Source organism: Carettochelys insculpta, chromosome 6, assembly GCF_033958435.1.
Source record: "Carettochelys insculpta isolate YL-2023 chromosome 6, ASM3395843v1, whole genome shotgun sequence".
Taxonomy (NCBI): Eukaryota; Metazoa; Chordata; order Testudines; family Carettochelyidae; genus Carettochelys; species Carettochelys insculpta.
In genome coordinates, this window is record NC_134142.1 from 77,761,977 (window position 1) to 77,784,814 (window position 22,838).

Genomic DNA, 22,838 nt, shown 5'->3' on the forward strand with positions numbered 1-22,838 from the left:
TCTCTCTCACTGCCTTTTTAACATGGCTGTTTAGCCATGGTGGTTCTTTGTTAGGTCTCTTACTGTGTTTTTTTATTTGGGGTATACATTTAAGTTGGGCCTCTAGTATGGTGTCTTTAAACAGTTTCCATGCAGCTTCCAGGGATTTTAGTTTAATTACTCTACCTTTTAGTTTCTGTTTAACTAGCTTCCTCATTTTAGTGTAATTCCCCTTTTTGAAATTAAATGCCAGAGTGTTTGACCGCTGCGGTGTTCTTCCCAACACAGGAATATAACGGTGCTGGGTGGGTCATATACAGGCTTTGGGTAGGTGCCACTCCAGTTCACCCAGCTGGTAGTTGCTAGGGAAGGCTTTCTGATAGCCGTGTACATGCGCATGCACACACCTAACTTAAATAGGTATGAGCAACACATATCGAAGAACAACAGTTACAACAGCAAGTAACCGTTTTTTCCATTTATTCTCACCCTTTTCACTATGTAAAATTTTATGGACAATAAGTATCCAGTAGACAATTGATCTCTTCACGAAACTGAAATCTAATCTGGTAATGTATGCACCGATATTGTGGGATATAGGAAAAAAATTCAGAATGTATAATGCTGTTGTCTAATCTCAAAATAACATTGTGAAGCTGTCTCACTAGTAAGATATGCTCAATAAAATGTTTTTGTTAACACAGTCAATTTACCATTATTTTTCATTTGTGACTTAACTTCAGTTGAATACAAACTTAGTAAATTAATTGGATAAAGAATAACTGCCTAACCCCATTGCAGTTTTCTGTTTCAGATTATCAGGTTCAACAGCAGCCTGCCGTGATATTTTTATGAAGTCTACGTGAATGTTGAGCAATAAGAAAGTTATATGGTCATTAGAACGTCTGAAGTATTTGGCTCCATTTTGATCTCTGAGTACAGTGGAAATCAGATATTTAGCAGTGTTTCAGCTCACCATTACTTTGGCAAACAAAAAACAAAAATGATCTTTCTGGGAAACTGGAAACATTAACAATAATTTGTACTTTTCTTGCCACTTGTAAATTGGCATCTGAAACTGATGTTAATTTTCAACTGTGGCTCAAGATGTGTATGCTAAAGTAAACAAAGTATATTAGAAGGAAAAGATCATTGCAGAATTATTTGGTATCTACCCTTCTATCTGTACCACAAGGTTATTCCTTGGCTTATCTGGTATGCTTGAATACACAGTGGAATATTAGAGAACTGCATCATAGATTAAAAGTGCTGCACATCATGAGCTGTTTAACTGGGGCATTATGTACTGAAAGTATTTATAGATTTCCAGTGGTAACACTCCCTTTAATGTCACCATATATAACTTTTGGTAAAGCTGCAAAAATTTTTGTCCTGTATGAATGATTCTATTCTGTCCATTTATTGAATTAGCCAATTTACACACTTTTCCAGGGGGAGACGCAACATTGCCCCGTATATTATGCATGAAATCAACATTATACTGTAAATGCAAATCTCTTGACCTATAAAAATGTGCTTATTTGATTAACTCTTGCTTTAATTTATTTTTAAAAATACAGGTTGCACTCAAATCCAGTACTCTCAAATCTGGTACTCTCTCATCTGGCAACATCAGTGGTCCTGCCAGACCACAGATATTCCAGAATGAGGGAGTACCAGGCTGGGGCTCTGTCCAGTTCAGGAGTCCCACCTGCCCTGCCCTGCCCTGCCCTGCCCTGCAGCAGTCGGGAGAGGAGCAGGAGCCCCCACCTGCCTCACAACAGTGCTAGGGCTAGGAGATGGAGCCTCCACCTGTTTGGGAACCAGAGCCCTCACCTACCCTGCAGCAGCATGGGGCCAGGAGCCAGAGCTCCCACTTGACCTGTAGCAGTGTGGGGCCTGGAGCTGGAGCCGGAGCCTCTGCTTAGAATCACAGAATCCTAGGGCTGGAAAGGATCTTAGGAGGTCATCTAGTCCAGCCCCCTGCCCAAAGCAGGATCAATTTCAAGTAAATCATCCCAGCCAGGACTTTGTCAAGCTGAAACTTAAAAACCTCTAGAGATGGAGATCTCTCTAGGTAATCTACTCCAGTGCTTCACTACTCTCCTAGTGGAGTAGTGTTTCCTAATATCCAGCCTCAACCTCCCCCACTGTAATTTGAGACTGCTCCTTTTTCTATCATCTGCCACTACTGAGAACAGCCTCTCTCCATCCTCTGGAGAACAGGAGGTTGAAGGCTGCTATCAAATCATCTCTCACTCTTCCCTTCTGCAAACTAAATAAGCCCAAATCCCTGAGCCTTCCTGCTAGGTCATGTCCCTTAATCATTTTGATTTCCCTCCACTGCAACCTTCTCAGTGCATCCACATCTTTTCTATACTGAGGGGCGGAGCGGAACTGATGCCATACTGTAGATGTGGCCTCTCCAGTGCCAAATTAATGGGAAAAATCACTTCTCTAGATCTGCTGGAAGTGCTCCTCCTCATGCACCCCAATATGCCATTAGCTTTCTTAACTACGAGGGCACACTGTTGACTCCTATCCAGCTTCTCATCCACTGTAATGCCCAGGTTCTTGTCTGCTGTACTGCTGCGTAGCCAGTCAGTCCACACCCTTTAACAATGCTTGAGATTCTTCCGTCCCAAGTGCAGGACTCTGAACTTCTTGTTGAACCTAATCAGATTTCTTTTGGCCCAATTCTCCAATTTGTCTAGGTCACTCTGAACCATATCCTCACCCTCCAGTGTATTTACGTGACCCTCTAGCTTAGTGTCACCTGCAAATTAGCTGAGGATGCAATCCATCCCCTCATCAGGGTCATTAATAAAGATGTTAAACAGTACTGGCCCCAGGACAGATCCTTGGGACACTCCACTTGAAAGCAACCATCATCCAGACATTGAGCCATTGGTCACCCCCTGTTGGGTCTGACCCATCTAGCCAGCTTTCTATCCACCTTGCAGTCCATTTATCCAATCCATGCTTCCTTAACTTGCTGACAAGAATATTTTGGGAGACTGTATCAAAAGCTTTGCTAAAGTCAGGGTATATCACATCCATTGACTTCCCCATGCCCTCACAGCCAGTTACTTCATCATAAAGACTAATCAGATTGATCATACTGGTCACTTGTCCCATGGCAGCACAGGGTGGGAGGAGGAGCCTCCCCTGCCTGCCCTGTGGGTCCAGGAGACAGAGCTGGAGTCATCTGGCTTCCCCTTTTCAGCTGGGGAGGGGACACGTCTGGAGTCATGTGGCAGCCCCAGGGGACCCAGGCTGGGGCCAGCTTCTCTGGGACTGAGTCTGGACACTGGGGCTACAGCAGCTCTGGGAGCACAGCGCTGTCTGGGGGCAGAAGCCCTGGACTTCCCCTCATCTGGCAAAGTCTCTTGTTTGGGACCTGTGAGATCCCAGCCATGCTGCACAAGGGAAGTGCAAATTGTATCCTTTTGTTTGTCTTTTTCGGAAACCCCTTCTAACCACAAATTTAGTACTAATTAAAATACTTGCTGCTTGTTTAAGTGCATTAAACTCTGCATAGTGGGCTTTGCATATCCTCATAGATTTGTAGAGTTTTAGATTTTAACATGAAGCTCTTATGATCTAACTTGAACTTATGCAGAACATGGTCATTAGAATCTTACCCAGTAATTTTTGCATCAAGCTCATTACTTCTGTTCTGGTTTTAACACCAATTAGGGCTCTTATGATCTAATCTGAACTCATGTAGAATGCTGTCCTTGGAATCTTACCCAGTAATTTTTGCATGAAGCTCGCTACTTCTTTTCTGGTTATAGCATAATATACAGGGAAAATGTTCAGTCTTGATTTCTGCTTCAAGTTACAGAGAATCCAGCCCATCCTTTGGTAAGATGTTCCAATTGTTAATTGTGCTCATTGTTATAAATGTGGTGGTGCTTTGAGTGTTCATTCATGTCATTTCCAATCAGGTATTTGTGCATACACGTGCATGGTAGCTGGAAGATTTCTCTCATAGCAGCAACCATCACATTGGCCTGTGTGCCCCTTGAGTCATTTCTTCATGGTGCTTAATTTAGAGGACTGACAGCCCAACATCCCCTCAGTTCCTTCTTGCCAGTGATGATTCAGCAGCACCTTTATCTTGTCATCTGTATATAGTTTGTCTTTTGTTAGCTATGCTAAATAGTAGTTAGTTGTGGGATTCAAACAGCAGCTGTGGTATGCCGCAGTCCCTGATGTTTAAAAACTGTGAGGTCTGCGAGAAACACATGCCAAAGAGTGATCCTCATGCCTTTTTTTTAAGCTTCCCTAGGGAAAGTTCACCTCAAGGACCGTTATAAAATCTGCTATGAGTTTCATCCCAGAACTTTTAAAAAAGAGGAGCAATGACTAAAAATTCTCGTTATGGAGACAGGTCTTCTCCCGAACTCAGACCCAAAGTCAGGCAACCTTGCATGAGTATGTCCTTAGTGGCATGGGGCATACCAACACTGTTATCTCGGGAAACAGTGCTGAGACAGGACTGTTCCCAAGATGCTCAGCACTGACACAGCTGCTCCTGTAGCCAGTCGGTGGGTAGGCACTGGTCTCAATCTCCAGTGCCTCGTGGGGGAAAAAATATAAAGAAGCTGAAGAGGGCTCATTCTTTCATGGCCAAAGCCATGGAACTGATGACAGTGAGATCCTAGTTATGCCACGGCAGGGCTTTGTCTACTGCTGCCCAAAGAAGAAGCTGTTGTTTCCCTTGACACTGGAGGCTTTTGAAGTGGCTCAGGACCCGCTGCACCTCACAGCACTGTTCTTGTCCCCTACTTTACAGGAAACACCAGCACTATCCCACCCTTAAGTGCAGACAAGTGGGAAGCCAGCAAAGCTATCCCGGCACTCTGCTTCTCCATGGTGCTTTCTGGCACCAACATCATTGGAGGGAGAGCCCAATGGATATCAGATTTAAATCAAGTTAACAAAAAATCTAAGACTGATTGTGCTTTGAGTGCACTTAATTTTGGAGTAAAACTCACTAAACTCACTTATACTTTTGTTTTTGAGAAAACATTTATAAAATGGGGTTCCCTTGGAAAAGCTGATTTATGCTGAAGTAAAATAGAGAATAGACTTATGGCATCACCATTATCCTCTGTGGCCATGATGTTCCACAATAAGAAATAAGTGTTCTGTATTACGTAACCAGTAAACTAAGTAAATACAGCTTACATGGGGCCACTATAAGGTGGGTGCCTAACTGGCTGGATAACTGTTATCAGAGAGTAGTTATTAACGGTTTGCAGTCATTCTGGAAGGGCATAACAAGTGGGATTCCACAGGCATCTGTTATGGGACCAGTTCTATTCAATATCTTTATCAACAATTTAGATATTGGCATAGAGAGTATGCTAATTGAGTTTGCAGATGATACCAAGCTGGGAGGGGTTGCAACTGCTTTGAAGGATACGCTCATAATTCAAAACAATCTGGACAAACTGGAGAAATGGTCTGAGGTAAACAGGATGAAGTTTAATAAGGACAAATACAAGTACTCCACTTATGAAGAAACAATCAGGTTCATACACATAGAATGGGAAGTGACTGTCTAGGAGGAAGTACTGTGGAAAGGGATTTAGGGGTCAAAGTGGACCACAAGCTAAATATGAGTCCAGTGTGATGCTGTTGCCAAAAAAGCAAACATGATTCTGGGATGCATTAACAGGAGTGTTGTGAGCAAGACACAAGAAGTCATTCTTCTGCTCTACTCAGAACTCATTAGGCCTCAATTGGAGTATTGTGTTCAGTTATGGGCACCACATTTCCGGAAAGATGTGGAGAAATTAGAGAAGGTTCAGAGAAGAGCAACAAGAATGATTAAATGTCTAGAGAACATGAGCTATGGGGAAGACTGAGAGAACTGGCTTTGTTCAGTTTAGAAAAAAGAGTTAGAGGGGACATGATAGCAGTTTTCAAGTACTTCAAAGAGGCTTACAAGGAGGAAGGAGAAAAATTATTCTCCTTGGCCTCTGAAGATAGGACAAGGAGCAGTGGGCTTAAACTGCAGCAAGGGAGGTTTAGGTTAGACATTAGGAAAAACTTCCTGACTGTCAGGATGGTTAAACACTGGCATAAATTACCTAGGGAGATTGTGGAATCTCTATCGCTGGAGATATTTAAAAGCAGGTTAGACAGACACCTGTCAGGGATGATCTAGGTGATGTCTGGTCCTGCCAAGAGGGCGGGGAATTGATCTCAATTACCTCTTGAGGTCTCTTCCGGTTCTAGTGTTCTGTGATTCTGTAATATAAAATAAGAAACTGGTAGTGGCAACTTGGAAGTCTAGATTTCTGTTACTGCAGCTTTCTGTACTGTATACTTGAATGATAGATTCTAAACCTATTTAATTGAACAAGCTGTAAGGACTAGCTAAACTAAATATTTTTTCCTAGTAACATCCAACACAGCAAACAGCTTGGGAATTTACTTGTCAAATCACACTTATACTAAAAAGCATAGAGAGAGTCTGGAAGAATGATGCATTGCAAAGTGAATTATTCAATAACAGAGAGATAGCCGTGTTGGTCTGAAGAAGTGGGTCTGTCCCACGAAAGCTCACCACCTAATAAATTAATTTGTTAGTCTTTAAAGTGCTACTGGACTGCCTTTTTGTTTTGATGAATTATTTAAGTTACTGACGAGCCGTGTCTGTGTTTTCATCCTCATAATTTTCTCCCAAGAAGAAGTTTTCCTTATGATATTTCATTCTTGCATACAGGCCCTGCATTAACTTCTTGCACTGTTTACTCTCAACACATTTTACCTAGGGAATGAATTTCTTCAACACATTCCCAAATAAGCTTTCTCTTACTCCCAGAAGCCATCATGGTTTTTCTATGACAAAAATATGTGAGGCTATAGGAAGCTGTGTATATGTTCAATAAAGTCTCCACTTTTTCTTTGTAGTCCTTTCTATGCTGCCTCCATCCTTTCCTATTTATTCTCTCTCTGTCTTAGGACATCATCTTACTAACTCCTCTACCATACTTGGCCAAGGTCCACTACCACCAAGCACAGAACAAAAACAATCCTATCGAGCTTGTTTCTTTTTTTGCACGTTATTTTTTAGTATTCTGAGAAACAGAAATTGAAAGCTGCTCTTCCCAGATTTACTAATTCAAGAGTATGGCTGTCCCCCGAAATCAAAACTTTGAGTTGCTGCACTTCACGTCTTGGAAGCTCTGTGGCTGAGCCCAATGGAGTTTGTTTGCTCAGATCAGATGAGAAAAGTCCTCATTGGCAACAGGAAAAAACGGTTACTCACCTTGTAAATGTTCTTCGAGATATGTTGTTCATATTCATTCCAGTGCCCGCCCACCCACATAGCCATCTGTTGGTGCAGACAGTTTTCATCATGACCAGTCCACTGTTTTTTATGTCATCCACATATAAAGCCAGCAATAATTTTATATTTTGCCTATATTGGGTTGAGACAGATCATTGCAGAATCCCTTTGAGAACCCCATCCCATCTCCATGGGATGATGATTTCTTATTACAATTACTTTTTTCAGTAAACTTAACCCAGTTTTGGTCCCTTTTTTGAAGGTTGTATTGACTTTTTGTTTGCATACTACTCACTTTTATCAGGATGTCGTGTCAAATGCTTTACAGAATGCTATTATGACAATAGCTATCTTTATCAACTGAATTTCTAATTTCAGCACTGAACTGACAAATTTGTTACTACTTTTGTATGTGTGCTACATATTTAGGGATTGTGGATTTTTAAGGAAAAAGTATATCAAATAATAAGTATTGAGAAAAATGTGTCTATGTACCTGTTTTTATGCAAGATCAGAAGCAATCAGTTGAAAACTGAGAATGCATTTAAAAGTTGGGACACCGTAGCTATGGACAACCAGTTAGGCATAATAATCAAAATATGAAGTTGGTGAGCAAGAAGTGTTGCAGGCAGTGTGTTAATTTACAGCAGATAGCCTGAACAAGAGTCATAAGTCTCTTTAAAGGAACTTTGCCACTTTCTGAGGGTTGCTTATTTTTTTAATTTGTTTATATTTTTAAAATAGTTGATTATGGTTAAATTGTTCAGTGATACTGGGGTTTCATTTTTACATGAAATATTCCCAAACCATATATTGACAGCCATTACTGATAACAAAACATTAGATGCTAATTTGAAATATTGACAATATAATTCATCTGCTTTTAAAACTGACATTTTATTAAATTATTTTCTTATGCCTTTTGATATAAGTATTTACATTTGCACATTCATGTAACTGCCTGTATGCATTTGAGATGTCAGAATTCAATAATGTATTACAATTATCTTCCTGTAACAGAGTTATCAATTCAACTAAACGTACAGATCATGCAGTTGAGGAAGCCTAAATAAAAGTAGATTAATTACATGGAATATTTTTAAACACCATTCTTCACCTTAGTCCTAGTGTCTTGTGACTGATCATCAGTAGTTAGTACTCTGTCTTTTAGCCTGATTACTACAGCAAGTACAGATTTTTCATTCATATGAATGCCATCGTGTTTGATTTACTGATTCTCTGTTCCTTCCTGACTAAATTAAGGGGACTGGTTTATTTCAATGTGGAAACCTGCTTGTTGATTGAAATAGTTGAGGTAGATGGTTACACTAATGATATAAAAACCATAACAAAGAAAAATATTCGTAAATACTTGCAACAAATTACATAAAATTAAATATGTACACTCATCCCTCCTTTAACAAGTACTTTACTTACGAGTACTCACTAAAAGGAGGGACACATGCACTTACCTTTGTTCACTGTATGAGTGAACTTCCCCTGCTGATATGAACCAGCCATGGGGTCCCTGGCTGGGTCGGGCAGGGAGACACACAGCCCTGTGGCTGGCTCCGCTTGAGGCACGGGAACCCTGGCCAGGGGGTGGGGAGACCCATAATCCTGCAGCTAGAGTGGAGCCAGCTGCAGAGTCCCTGGCTGTGGGGCGGGGAGGTACACAGCCCTGGCTGCCACACTCCTGCTGTGGCAACCCAGGGGAACAAGCTGCCACCTCCTCCACTGGAGCCCCCACCAGGTTTTAACCCTCCTTCCCTCTCTTGGCCTCAAACTGCCCCCAGCCTTTAACCCTCTGCAACACCCCCCGCAACCCAAGGTTCACTTACCTTTCAAAAGCAGCACCACATGCTTCCACTCCTTCCCTGAGTTAGGAGCACTAGGAACCAGAGACTTTTACATGTATTTTAATGGTAATTTAGTGTCCCTTGTATGAGTTTTTGCCTATGAGCAGAAAGTGGGGAGCCAATTGTGCTCATATAGCGAGGGATGAGTGTATAGTGCAAATGCAATCATATTCTTTGGGAAAGCATACTTGTTTGTGGAGAGTCTCTTTAGTGGCATTTTTGAGACCCGTGCATTTTCATACTCAATAGAGTATTTTGAAGTTGTATTTTCTTCGGTTATGAGTGTCTGATATAGTTTATTTTCCAACACAATTTGAATTTAACTTTGTGTTTGTGCTCTTTGTGTATCTAGACATTGCAGCATTATGGTGCTTTAGAACACTGGGTTTTGGTTTTGTTTTTAATTTGTAAGAGTTCAAGCACACTGAAGAAGAGAAGAGTTGTACGTTTAATTTTAACTTTGAATTTTCTATTTGGCGTGCACTACAGTTGGTACCTGGAAACTGATCTAATTTTTAGCATTACTTGGCTACTCTGGAATGGCTTTTTTAGGAATTAGGCTGCTGTGTAGACATACCCCCAGTGTGCTGACTTTAAGAATATATCCTGTTTGTCAAAATCTTCAGTCATATCCCAGTTGGCTTTATGGCATCTAAGAATTTTCATGGTTACTTTATTAAGCTGAAATTACATTAAAATATACTTACAATGTGTATAGTTAGATGTGTATTGCTTAATTGAAAAATTAAAATCTTTCTGTCCTGCCCTGTCCTGTTTTAAGATATTTTAATCCATATGATCTTCCATGCCTCTTTTCCATTAGAGCACTGTAAACACACATTGTAAATGATCTTTTCTTCTAATAGTGCCACAGACTAAACTTGGTCAGTTTTTGGTGCTCTTAAACCTAAAACTAGTGATGGCTGGTTAGGTAAGTTGTTAGAATAACTTTGTATTTGAAAGAAACTCATTTTAACTGTCAAATTATATTTAAACAAGTCCTCTAGTATTGAATTTTGCCACCTATTTTTGGTGTAAAAATTACAGAGTGAGAATAAATTCACCGTCACGGCATATGTGAATGAAGATGAAGAAAACAAAATTGCATTGTGCCTTTTGTTAAGTTGTACCTTTTACACTCTGACAAAAAGGTGCAGAAATGAACTGTTAAGAGTACAAATGTTTGCAGTGCCTACACTGTTAAAGTAAAAGTCAACAGATGGCAGTAGGCTTTTTTTTCTGTGGCAGGTGTTTGTGCTGTATTATCGAAATAATCAATATAATTCTCTTTTAAAGCAAACTAGCCGATTTACCTGGCACTGCTTGTGTTCTTAATGTTATTATGATTGATTGTTGTTAAAAGAAAAATGTACATGCTTTATTTAAATGGTGGTATTTTTCAAAATTACAGTGTTTTAATGAAGTTAATTTTTATTTTGGATTTCTTAAAGTAGTGATGGGTAAAATTTGGCCATGCAACCAGGGAGACACAGCTAGATAGATGATGAACTGCTGCCAGCAGCGATGACCTGGGTACCAGCCCTGCCACAGTTGCAGGGGCCATGGCAGCCACAGCAGGGCTGGGATCTGGGGCCACTGCGGGAGGGTTGGGCACCCCGCCACAAGGCTGGGAGCCAGGCTGCCACAGCAGGGCTGGGAGCTGCGGCCAGGGCAGCCAGTGGCAGGATGCCAGCTAGGGCCACTACTGCAGGGGACCATCCCTGGTCTGGCATATTCCTTCTTTGAGATCAGTCTGGTCCCAAGGGTACTAGACCAGGGAGTTCTAAACTGTATTTTTAGTATTTGAATCTTCTCTAACAGAAGAATAGAAATTGTTCATTGTTTTGTTGTAGAAACCCAGAATTGATCAGCTATTTCAGCTTCAGTACTGTAAAAGAATTATGATCATCATCTTACTATCTGTAGCTGTACATTAATTTTTAGTGCTTATTTCTTGTTTCAGTGAGGACAGTGAGGGGAAAAAAACATTAATTTCAGTAGTTGGAGAATTGCTGAAGTACAGAGATTTCCCCCTGTTTAGTGAATCCATGTCCAACAGCTGATGCTTTCCATTTAAGGAAATCCTCAGCCAGAGGTCACTACTTGTTTTCCATTGTGTCATTTCATATCAAAATTAAGACACTTCTGCAAACTAAACAGAAAAAAGATTATCACAGTCTTGTTTAAAAAGAGGGAGATAGCGATTTTGTAGAAAGACTACTCCTTTGCAGTTGTGAAACTCTCTAAAATTAGAAAATACAATTCTTTTCCAATTAATGCATTTATAAATTTTGCTCTTCAGGTTTAGAGTCATTTTATGCTTGTATTTGGGTGTGGGCTATAGTTTAGATAAGACATACATTGTGAATTTTAGTAGCAAAATGGAAGTGATTTCATTCCTACCAACTAAAGGAATTTGTATGCAGACTCTTTCGTTGTAAGACAGTGATGACTAAATGTCTTAGCAGGGTGGTGATATCTATATGTCTATATATTTTGAGGAACATGCCATCAATCAAAAACTGCTGTTTCATGCTGTTAGAGCTAAAGGAAGTAGACACCCCACATTCATAAGTAAGGAGTTCTTAAGTTGGGTTAGAAGCAAAATAAAGCCATTAAATGCTTTTGAGTGGGAGGGAGGTACTCAAACTGGAAGGACAGCTCATTTTCTACTATTTATAGTATGTCAGTAAATTTGCAAAGAATGTGAAGAATGCAACCAAAGACAGAGTGCTTTAAAAAGGGGTGTAGAGGTAATCCTGGCAATTATAGACCAGTAAGACTAACATCAGTACCGGGCAAACGATTGAAACTGTAGTAAAGAATAAAATTGTCAGACACATAAACTAACAACTTGGGGAAAAGTCAACATGATTTCTGTAAAGGGAAATTTGCTGATGATATTAAACTGTTAAATATAGTAAAAAACAAAGTAGACAGTGAAGTGCTTCAAAAAGATCTCACAAAATGAAGTGTTGATAACAAAATGTTGATAAATGTAAAGTAATGCAAATTAGAAAAAATAATCCCAACTATACATCCAAAATGATGGGGACTAATTCAGCTATGACCACTCAAGTGAGAGAGATCTTGTCATTGTGGATAGTTCTCTGAAAACATCCATTCGATGTGCTGCAGCAGTCAAAAAGGGCAAACTGAATCCTAGGAGTCACTAAAAAAGGGATAGAGAATAAGACAGAGAATATCTTATTGCCTCCATACAGATCCATGGTACGCCCACATCTTGAATGTTGTGTACATAGGTGATAGCCTCATCTCAAAGAAGATAAGATAAAAGAAAAATATAAAAATGTTTGTCATTGGAAAACATTCATGAAAGGGCAACAAAAATGTTTAGGGGTTTTGAACAGGTCCCATATGAAGAGAGATTAGAGAGACTTGGACTTTTCATCTGGAGACTAAGGGGGTGGATATGACAGAGGTGTACAAAATTGGTGTGGAAAAAGGGAATAAGGACAAGTTATTTATTTGTTCCCATTCACCAAATAAAATTAATGAGTAGCAGGCTTAAAACTAACAAAAGGAAGTTTTTCTTCACACAGCACATAGGTCTGTGGAACTTTTCACCAGAGGAGGTTGTGAAGACTGAGACTTTAAAAAGAACTAGATAAATTCATGGAGGTTAGATCCATAATTGGATATTCTCCAGGATGGGTAGGAATGGGGTCCCTACCCTCTGTTGTTACAGGCTGGAAATAAATGTCAGGAGAGGAATTGCTTTGGTGATTACCTGTTCTGTTCACTTCTTCTGGGGCATCAGACATTGGCTTTTGTCGGAAGACAGGATACTGACGTAGGCAAACCTATGATCTGACCCAGTATAGCTGTTCTCATGTTATAATAGGCATCACCAAAACCAATGTTTGAGAATTAACAATACTTATTCTTTATTACTGTATAGGGTTTTTTTTAGCATGTTGCCTAAGTAGGGTTACGAGGTTTATCTAGCTAAGTGATATATTTCTTTCATCACCAGAAATTCAGCGTTCCATGGGTTAACAAGGCTCTTTTTGCAAATTCCATCTGGTTTCCTTGGGAAGAAATTCTTGTAGTTCCTTGATTCTCTGGGGGTAGTGGTGAACAACAACGCTGTGGTTTTCAGCTGCAAAATGGATTGGAAACTTGGAGATTATATGATCCTTTTTTTTCAAATCTGAAAAAGTGTGCTAAAATTTTCATACAATACGTAGTGGTATTGCTGTATATAGAAGTTGTATAGTAGTATACACAGAAAATCCCCAGGCTATTTTAATTAATGAACAAAGTTGTTAGATTCCAAAAGCCCCAATTTGTATATTCTGTCTTACTGTCTATATCTAAAGATATACACTGGCAATGTTAACGTGAAATACTGTCCTGTTAAAATGTATGACTCTGACAACATGATTTGTTAAAGCACAGTGCATTCCAACATTATACATATTTTTAATTATTTGTTTAAATATTTTAGTAAAGTGATGTGTTACACTGTATACCTTTACATCACAGTCAAATGTACCTATAACAGTGGAAACCTATTTAAATATCTTTCTGCATAAAGTAAAAAAGTTTGTTTTTATTTATATTTCTAGTTTATAAAAATGTGTCCACTTCTCTTATGTCTGGGTGCATGTACAATTTTAAAAAGCCACCACTTGAGTTAACTAGTGCTAACAAACATGCATTGTATTTCATCCTACAAATCTGGAGTATATGTAGTCCCACGTTAATTCCTGCTTTAAACTGGTCAGGTAGAATCTGAGGAAACGGATCTGATATATGTTGTACTCTGAAGATAACAATCTTTAGTCATGCAGGAGATGGGACTTCCAGTGTCTCCGGTTAATTAAATGTAGGGTCTGTTAAACTACAGTGCAACACTTGGCTCTGTTATGTTGGAAAGTAAGGAAGATATGGTCTGTCAGTTAACTAAAATCCAAATGGCGTGCTACCAATTTTTTTCAGAATCACACCCAGCCCATTATATTGCACCTGGAGATGTAGGTAGCCAGAGCAGTCATTGGATACTGGCATAATGATCTGCCTTTGGCTAGCTTCATTAAGTGGGTGAATTGCTATGCTCAGCAGCAAATGGTCACCAGCTTTAGTGCCACAGAGAGTGTACTACAAGACTATCATCTAGACATAACAAGACCAAATTTGACAGTACCAAGGTACACATTCAGGAGAACATCTGAGCTAAATAAGGATGAAAAAGTTGCTACAGCCACTTACAGATGTATATAAGATCCTTGGAACAGATAAAGGTCACCCATCAGTAGCTACTGCAGATGTCACTGAAGGGTATTAATTGAACCACTTGTACTCACATCAGCTTCTACCAGGTCCACACTTAATTCAAGAAAACTTTGATGAGTGACATCAGACTGCTGACAGACTGAAAGGAATGAAACAGGCCTACAATATATGTGTAATAGTGCAATGATGAAGTATTTACCATTTATTTCATTCTCTTTAAAGTGCCATAGCATAATTTTTATGAAAGAGTAAAACAGAGGCTAAATGGTTAATTTGGCATCCTATCCTAATTGTGCTCCCTGCCCCAACAATTGACTTCAGAGGTTCTCTGTAGGTGTTCAGTTTTAGGTTTAGATCCTCTTTTCTTTTAAAAAGAAAACCATCATTAATTATTTTTCATACTGTTTGACAGCACTACACTTTTGATATGACATTGAGGAAACAATTTGTCTTCGTGGCAATGCGAGGGTTTTTCAGACAGTATTTTGGTACTTTGTAGTAATTACATCAGTAGATTATGCATATAGTCTTTTATATAAAACTGTGGGCTTTTCTTACGTGTAGTTATGATTCTTTCAAAGATTCTGTGCACTATATAATTTTTTAAAAGCAATCTTGCTCCTTAAACATTCTAAAAATATTTCTTTATAGGAATACTAGCCTTATTTGGAAGATGTACCTCTTTCTAGTAATTAACTAAAGTATGTCTGTTTTCAAGGGAACAAAAGAGACTGAAGGTGAAGAAGAGGAGTCTGGTTTAATTCAGCCTGCTGAAGTATTTGCTCCCAAAAGCCTGGTGTTGGTGTCTAGACTAGATTATCCAGAAATTTTCAGGGTAAGGAACTCCCAGCTGCCATTTGTAGTATGTGTCTATACAAATCTGTTTTTAATGAGCAGCAGTGACAAGTAGTTTTGATTTAAAACATCTCTGCATTGGTTTGGGAATTTACCAGCACAAGCAGAGGTAGACTGTACTAAATGAAAGTCAATGTCTAAGAGACTGAATGCCCCTCTGGGTTAATGCAATACCCTTTTACTGACAGAGGCTAGCTTTAAATCTACATAGGCCACAAAATAAAGTCTTACTGAGCTCAGCGAAAAGTCTAATGACAAAAATCTTCCACTATGTCTACACTACAGTGATTTGTCGACAGAAGTTGCTGTCGGAAGAGACCTTCTGACAAAACCTCTGTTAACAGATCACTTCCACACACAAAAGCGGATTGAAAAAGCAATCTACTCTGTTGACAGAGAGCATCCACACAGCCCAGCTGCTTTCTCAAAAGCACAGACCCTGGAACCTCACTGGACAGGATCTCATGGCCAGCAAGCCCTTCTGGACTTAAAGGGACTCACCCCACCCACCTTCTCTGCCCATGCTGAGGCTTGCCTACCTCCATGAGGGACAGCATAGCTTCCACAGGGCTCAAAAACTTCCTGTGATAGTTTAACCTTTCCAGTTATCAATGGTGCCAGAGCAGTCCCAGGACACACTCCAATTTGCTTGGGCTGCTAATCACCCCCATCATGCCTGTCTTCCACCTCCTCTGGGGCGACACACCTGCCACTGGGTCTAGGAGCAGGGCCTCGGTGCCCCAGGGTCCCACCTGCGCCTACCCCCCCAGGTGACCAGGCAGGTCTGTGGAGTTACACCACCAGTTCTGATTGGTGGGACTGGCTGGTCGTGAGGCAGTGGGAGGACAAGCAGTGGCAACAGAATGTCCCCATGAAGGAGGACACCATCCTAGAGCTCTGTGCCTGGCTTGCCCCTGCCCTCCAAAGGGAGGACACCTGGATGCGGCCTGTCATCTGCCATGAGAAGCAGGTTGCCATCGCCCTATGGAAGCTCGCCACCCTGGACAGCTACCATTCTGTCAGGAGCCAGTTCGGTGTGGGGAAGTCCACTGTCAGAACCATCCTCATGCAGGTGAGGCCTTGCAGGTTGCAGGCCCTCCACGGGGGGTAGAGAAGAGCAGAGAGTTCTGCCCAGGGAGGGCCCTCGGGGAGCAGGAACAGGGGTCCAAGGGGTTGGGCTGAGCAGTGAGGGATGCCTTGTCCCCAGGGGGCTGTGCCATCCCACCTTCACACAGATCTGCTGCTGTGCTGGGAGAGCCCGGGGGGAAAGGGGACACAGGAGTGGGCTCGGGAGCCCGCTGAGGACCGCGAACACCCTTCTTTGCTTCCACAAGTGTATTTTTGGTCTCCTCCCATTGCAGATAGTGACAACCATCAGCATGCTCCTCCTTCAGAGGGTCATCCGCATTGCACAACTGGACACAGTCATGGCTGGCTTCGCATCCCCATCCCCATGACCCACATCCCCATCTGTGCCCCGGACCACAGAGTGGCCCACAGCATAAACTTCAAGGAGTACTATTACATCTTCCTGCAGACCCCGGTCGACCTCTGGGGCCGGGCACACAAATTGTGCCTGTTCTGCAACTCCATCCTGTGCTTGAGGATGGAGGTGGGAACTTACATCTCCTGCCAGGAGCTGACCATTGGGGCTGTGCAGGTACCACTCTGCATCAAGAGGGACACTGCCTACCCCCTCGTGCCCTGGCTCATGAGGCCCTACACCGGCCACCTGGACCCCACCCAGGACCTCTTCAACACTCCCCTCAACCGGGCACAGAATCAGGCAGTGTGCACCTTTAGCCATCTGAAAGCATGGTTCAGGTGCCTCCTTACCTGGCTGGACGTGGGGGAGTTCAATGTTTCCGAAGTCGTGGCAGCCCGTTGTGCCCTCCACAACGTTGTAGAGGTTGAGGAGTAGGAGGAGGAGAAGACCTTAATCCCAAGGTGGGGGTTGGACACCGGCCATAGCTATGAACAGCCTGGTGCACCTCCCATCTGCCAAGCCCACAGGGATGGGCTGCGGAACCATGAGGCCCTACAAGAGAGCTTCTCCCGTGGCCCCCGATGACCCTTCCCAGGTCACCCCTAGAGGCCTGTGGCCCGCAGCTCTCCCCTCTCCCCACCACAACCCCTCTTAACCTCTCTGCAGTAACAACAGACACAGGGGTGGTGAACAAATAAACTGTTTACTTTAAAATAGAAAAACTTCTGCAAGATAAAAGTTGTGCAAATAACAATTTACATTGGGTAACTATATACATTTGGTGGGGCTTGGAACAGGGGGTGCAGGCCATCTGAACTTGGAGGGGGGCTTGGGACAGAAGGTTCAGGTCTCAGTGTAGGGATGGGGTGGAGGGGGCTGTGACCGCACAGGGGAGCGGGACCCCAAGTGGCACTGGCTGCAGGATCGCCTCTCACTTCAAGTTCAGCGTAGCTGTCAGGGCTGGGATGGGGCTGGGAGCACAGAGAGGTACGGGGGTGGGATGAGGGGGGTTGGTGGTGTTAGGCTCAGTATGGGAGCAGGGGGGCCTTAGGGGTTGGAGGGGCTGGGATGGAGGAGAGGGCCTGGGAGGTTGGGGGTGGCAGCTGTGGCCAGCAGCCACCACGCCACTTCCAGGGCAGCCAGCAAGATGTCCTGTGGGGGCAGGGCAGCGGGGCCGGGGGAGGGCAGGGATGAGGGGAGCATCAGCGGGGCGGGGCAAAGAGGGTGGCAGGGGGTGTAGGGCTGGTTAGCTGCACAAGCCAGTCCCACCGGGCAACAGTGACGGTGTCCAGGTGAGACATTCCCGCACTCATCATTCCTGGTCCTCCCACAGCTGCCACTCCAGCAGGTTCCATCTGCCTCCTCTGGGCAGCCATGTACACCTGCAGGGCATCATTGTCAGTCCAGAGAGGGCCCCTCTGTCTGAGAGTCTATCCTGTTGGTGATTGAGTGCTTGCCCTCTCTGGTGCCAGTCCCGGCCTGGCCAGTTCCTGTCCCTGGATGGGGCTGGCCTAGCTCTCAGAGGGTACATCCGTAAAAAATGTGGGGGAGAGATATTGAATTATTCCCACCACATAGCCCCTAAGGCATTGGCTCCCATCCACTGTGAACAGCAGCTGCCACCTCTGTGCCAAGGGATGGGGATGTTTGGGGAGTGCAGACATGTGTGCCCTGCAATGCAGGGCCTGCCACACACAGACCCTGTGGTGCCTTGGGGACCAGGCTGACCACTGTGCCCCCCCCGCCCCCCCCCGGTCTCCTGCCCAATGAGCCTAGTGACCTGGTGGGGGCGGGATATAGGTGCACCAGACACAGCCTGCCCATCCCCCCAGGCTACCCACACACACATGCAGCTCGTGGTGCTGTCCATGGGGGCAGGTGCTGTTTGTTGCCTGCAGGCATGCCCGTGGGTGGAGAGCCACGCTTCTTGGTGGTGTGTATGAGATCAGGCTGCCACCTGTGTTGCTGGCCTGTCACCCATGTAGCTGGCCTGCTCCCAGCTGTGGCAGGGGCAGGCTAGCCCCCCTCACCCCTGGGGCCCTGTGGCTCATTCACTCTCCCCCCATGGGGCTGGCAGCAGGCTGTCACCCATACCCGGGGTGGCCGCCTGAGTCTGGGTGGAACATGCTGCATTGCACATGGTTACACGTGCTGGGACTGCAGTGTGGGTTGCCTCCTGGGCTGACCTGGTGAGGCTCATGGCATGCTCTGTCTGCACCTGTGCCCTGGGGTGTGTGACCCATGGGGTACTCACCAGAGGGTTCCTCGGAGAGGTCCAGAGGCACTCTGGATGTTGCTTTGCTGTAGGGGCCTGAGTCCAGGGCAATGACAAGTGTTCCCTGGGTGGACTTGGGGTCCAAATCGGACCCTGGCTGCTCCTCTGGCGGGGTCCCCAGCTGCTCCTGCAGCTGTGGGACTCCTCCTCCTTTACCATGTCAAGTGCCCACTGTGCTGGGGGCACCATCCTTGCCCTGCAGGAGCTGGTGCAGTCTGCATAGAAGGAGCAGGTGGCGATCCCTGCCCCAAACCTTGCCACATGTACCATGCCTTGATTTAACCCATCTCAGTTTTTTCACTTTGGCCCGCACCTGGTTCAAGGTGCAGGTGGGGTGTTTACCATCAGTCTGGGCTGTGGCAAGGTGGGCGTACCCTGGGGTGTTGTACCTCTTCACTGCAAGGTCCAGCAGTATGGCCTCTTCGACCTAGGAGGCAGAGAGCGTAGAGCTGTGATTATTGTGGACTGCTGTGGCACCATGGAGGACGGTTCATCATCAGCCTTCTGCTCTCCCCCCCCACCACCCAGAAACCTCCACACATGTTTTTTGTCTACAGAATCTATGGACAAAGACGTTCTGCCTTGTGGTGGAGAGGCAGAAGCCTGATGATGAAAGTGCCAAGTTCTGTCTATAGTAGTCAACAGAGCACATTTTTAGTGTGGATGCTCCGTATGTTTTGTTGACAAAAACAGGGTTTTGTCGGCAAACCTCTCTCTAATGTAGACATAGCCTTCATGATAAAACCAGCCTTTATAGATAAAAATAATCTCATCTGATATGATTTAAGAATGTAAGGAATTAAATATAATAGGTAGGTATAGTATAGTATCTCTTCCTTCGTAAAAAGTGAGTGAATTAGTTACTCTTCCAGATCCATTTAACATATATATTTCGAGTCTAAGATTTTTCAGTTGGTATTATGAGTGGTTCGCATTATACAGAAAACTTAATTTTTATCAGGTTTCCAGCTCTTTCATATGTTCAAAAACTGTATTAACTAAAGCAAAAATACTTCTGTCTAGTAATGCAGGAGTAATTCATTTAATAGTAAGTTGCAGCCATAATGTTGAAACTCTTTGTAATGACATCTCTTAACAAATTGATCCGTGTTCAGAATCTTCAATACTATAGGCAGCTAAAAATAGAAGGCAAAGTGTCATTATTGAGCAGTGTAATTTGTTCTCTCCCTTCCTTCTCCAAGGCTGATTGTGAACCAATGTTGTGTTATTTAGTGCTAAACAACTAACTTTATCAGTTTTGTCAGACCAATGATGGTAATGCTTAATGGAAACTGACGAGATGCAAAGTGAAAATAGTAATGCTAGAATGTCAGTGCCATTTATTTTAAAGTACTCCTTTTATCAAAATAACAGAAATACCAACTATAAATAGAGAAAACATACAAAGGTAGGTGACTGATCCTCAGAAAAATTTTTGTTACAGTTGTGAAGATTTTAGGTATCAGTCCTAAAATCAGATTCTGTGACCATAGACACCTGCACTGACATGAATACAATGATTTAATGCTACTTTATAAACGTGGTGATTTATGGAAAGAGATCTCAGTGCAGGAGCAGGTCTGTAGAATGAAAAAAAAAATAGCAATTGTTATAATGTAGGAAATTTTAAATTTTATTTTAAACCCAGTTTTTTTCAGATGTGTGAGCAAGAGAACTCAGATTAAGCATTAGATTTCTTTTTAAAATGTGTAATGTAAAATGTGTACTTTTTTAGAGTTTGTGAAATCCAACAAGAATTCAGAGGTATGCTGTGACACTTCTTCATAGGAATGAATTATTTTTCAGATAATTATTTTTATTCCTTTTGGAATGTTCTTTCCTGTATTAAGATTGTTCCAGGCCCTGTTTATTATAAAGCTATTTTTTGTTTGATGATAAACATCAATGTTCATCTTTCACCCATCACACTACTACGTATTTTTCAATTTTTCAGGCTTGCCTTGGCTTGATCTATACTGTGCATATAGACAGCTTGAGTGTGTCCTTGGAGAGTCTTATTGCAAATCTCTGTTCATGCCTAGTCCCTGCTGCTGGAGGCTCTCAGGTAAATGGGGGGGGGGGGGGCGGAAATATGTATTTTTCCAGATAATTTAATTTATGAAGAAAACAAAAAATAAATTCTTTAAATATTTTGATTTAAAAAATGGATCATAGTTCAATTGGGTGTTGTCCCTGTAGCCTGCCTTCTAAAGACAGCAAAATTCCATTCCAGATTAAGGTCAGAGGGTTAATTTTGTTACTGGATTTCCTTTTACAAGGCATAATAACAAATGAAGCAGTTTGTTATAAATTCAACTTTTTTTAATAGTATGTGTTCAGAAATAAGTTTGCTGTATGCAATTTTTTCTTGGGAGCTCTGACAAGTGCCTTCCTTTTTCATCAAAGAGAGAGCGAGAGAGAGTTTGAGAGAGAGAGAGATGAATGTAGTTCAAAATTTCATTGTTACTTGAACGCTATTTGGTTGTTTTTTTTTCATTTTTATGTAGCACAAATATGATTCTGAAATAACAATATATATGTAATATTCAGATTTCTAAAGAGCATCTGAAGGTGTCCAAAATACTCTGTCAGCTAAAAATTACAGAATTAAAAAAAGGGTGTCCATAAGTGTATTTACATTATCCTCAGGAGTCTTAAAGAGAGAAGAGTTACTTCCAATCCAAATGTTGTCCAAACTGCAGGATTGTATGTGGTGATGCTCCAAGAAACAAGTATGAAAAAATATTTTACTTAAAGAAGAAATAGATTATTTAATAGTTATTCTTACATACAGTTGAAACAGGAATAGCATACAGGTTGCATTTCTCAAATCCAGTGCACTCTCATCCAGCAACAACTGTAGTCAGGCTGGATGAGAGAGTATCAGGTTGCAGCTACTGACCTCCAAGTTGCACAAGCCAGCCTGGGTCCAGAGCAGTGGCTGGTAGCCTCTCTGGAACAGAGTTCTCATCTGCCATGCAGCAGAGCTGGACCTGGAGCCCATGCCTGCCCTGCAGGACCAGGGGTTGGAGCTGGAATCTTCTGGCATCTGGTGCTCCAGGGCAGCCTGGGCTGAGGCTGGTGGCCTGGAGTGGGAGGCTGGGGGAGCCACAACAGCCTCAGGGGTGGGACTGCCTTGGTTGCAGAATCCCGGGACCTCCCCAGTCCGGCAGGTTCTTTTGTTTGGAACCTGTCAGGTCCTGGCCAGGGAGGTGTAACCTGTATTATACCAAGATTGTGAGTGCCAGGGCTCCCTTTCTCTCTGAATGCACAACACTACAGAAAGACAATGGACGTTGCTGGATTAGAGAGCTACAGCTGTGCAGGGCCAGAGTGGGGCCCTGCTGTTGGTAGGGAGCCCTGCTGGCAGCTTGATCTGGAGAACCCCATGGGCAGCTCTGGGGCAGGTAGCCCTACCAGGGGGAGCCTGGCTGGAGTTGGGGACCCCAATTGTGGGGAGCTCTACCAGGAGCCCCACTGTAGGGAGCCAGACCCTCTAGCAGCCCCACATCTGCGGGAACCTCAGCTGCCCTGCACCAGGGAGCCAACTGGGGCATGCAACCCCAGCAGTACCAGATTAGTGAGGAACCTGGCCAGAGTAGGGAAACTTGGCAGCCCCACAGGAGAGCCATGCAGAAGGTCAGGCCCCGCTTCAAGCAGCTTGGGGACCTGACCTCCTCTTATCCGACAAATTCCCTCATTCTGGCTGACAAGGGAGGAACCACCTGTACAGCATTATCAAAGATAACTGAAAGAATAAATAAACTACAAATAATACCTATTCTGATGAATACACTTGGTATGTAATATAATGTG

At 43.0% G+C, this 22,838-nt stretch overlaps 1 protein-coding gene across 4 annotated transcripts in view; it reads left to right on the plus strand.

The window, feature by feature from the left end:
• SBF2 (SET binding factor 2) overlaps positions 1 to 22,838 on the plus strand; it is a 648,361-nt gene that overhangs the window by 282,866 nt on the left and 342,657 nt on the right. For all 4 annotated transcript variants that reach the window (XM_074997415.1, XM_074997417.1, XM_074997416.1 and 1 more), the window contains exons 4-5: positions 15,125 to 15,241; positions 20,977 to 21,087. In XM_074997415.1, the coding sequence (XP_074853516.1) occupies positions 15,125 to 15,241; positions 20,977 to 21,087 (228 nt within the window). The remainder of the gene's footprint in view (positions 1 to 15,124; positions 15,242 to 20,976; positions 21,088 to 22,838) is intronic.